The sequence below is a fragment of the Aegilops tauschii genome, chromosome 3 (assembly GCF_002575655.3).
Source record: "Aegilops tauschii subsp. strangulata cultivar AL8/78 chromosome 3, Aet v6.0, whole genome shotgun sequence".
NCBI lineage: Eukaryota > Viridiplantae > Streptophyta > Magnoliopsida > Poales > Poaceae > Aegilops > Aegilops tauschii.
In genome coordinates, this window is record NC_053037.3 from 168145448 (window position 1) to 168146678 (window position 1231).

General features: G+C 52.0%; 1 protein-coding gene across 1 annotated transcript; it reads left to right on the forward strand.

Annotated features, from left to right (window-relative positions):
- Positions 1-305: 305 nt before the first annotated feature.
- On the forward strand, positions 306-836 carry LOC109769036 (uncharacterized). The gene has a single exon (XM_020327777.1). The coding sequence runs from the start codon at positions 306-308 to the stop codon at positions 834-836; it is 531 nt and encodes a 176-aa protein (XP_020183366.1).
- The last annotated feature ends 395 nt before the right edge of the window (positions 837-1231 follow it).

Genomic DNA, 1231 nt, shown 5'->3' on the forward strand with positions numbered 1-1231 from the left:
AATGGGCCATAGAGCTCCTTCCATTCAAGATCGTATACAAACCACGCCGAGCTATTAAATCTCAGGTGTTGGTTGATTTTCTATCCGAATGAACAGAAGCCGAACTCCCCAAGGAATATGGCACATACGCACACTGGACAATGTACATTGATGGCTCGAAGATGCTGGCCGGACTAGGGGCTAGGGTAATCCTAATATCCCCCACAGGTGATAGTATCTGGTACATTTTACAAATCATGTACACGGACTCCAATAATGCAGCCGAATACGAGGCATTGTTGCACGGTCTTTGGATGGCAACATCGATGGGTATTCGGCGGCTGGAAGTGCGAGGAGATTCGAACCTCGCCATCTCACAGGTCAACGGCAAATTTGACGCCAAAGATCCAAAAATGGTGGCATATCGAAACGCCGTCCTCAGGACGTCAGCCCGATTTGAGGGTCTAGAATTCCACCATGTCTCTAGAGACAGTAACCAGGCCACGGATGTTTTCGCCCGCATGGGTGCCAAGAGGGACCCAGTACCTAAAAACACCTTCCTGGAAAGGCTATTCAAGCCATCCGTAGTATGGCAGAACAGGGACAACGACACCTCAACAACTGAGCCCGCCCAGATCGCCCCACCGATAATCGAACCAGATGACCATATCATCGAAGGCTCTACACTGGAAGAAACACCCTCGGCCCACGAGATCATGGCCATAATCGCCCCTTGGACTGAACCACTGCTCGCCTACCTCTTGCGACAAGAGCTCCCTGATGATCAGACAGAGGCACGACGCATAGTGCGGTGCTCCAAAGCATACAAAGTCCATGAAGGCGAGCTCTATAAATAGAGCACTACGGGGGTCCTTCAAAGGTGCATCTCCAAAGAAGAGGGGCAGTAGCTCCTTGCCGAGATACATGCCAACATGGGCGGTCACCACGCAGCAGCGCGGGCCCTGGTCAGCAAAGCCTTTCGAGCAGGATTCTTCTGGCCCACAACTCGCGAGGATGCGCTCACCCTAGTCCAACATTGCATTGGATGCCAATTATTCGCAAATCAAAGCCACATGCCTCCCACAGCTCTCCGGACTATACCCAGAACATGGTCGTTTGCTGTCTGGGGGGCTCGACATGGTCGGACCACTTAAAGGGGGACCAAGGAAAAGAAATACCTACTAGTCACGGTGGAAAAGTTCACTAAGTGGATCGAAGCAAGGCCGGTAACCTCTGCGGAATCCGGACATGT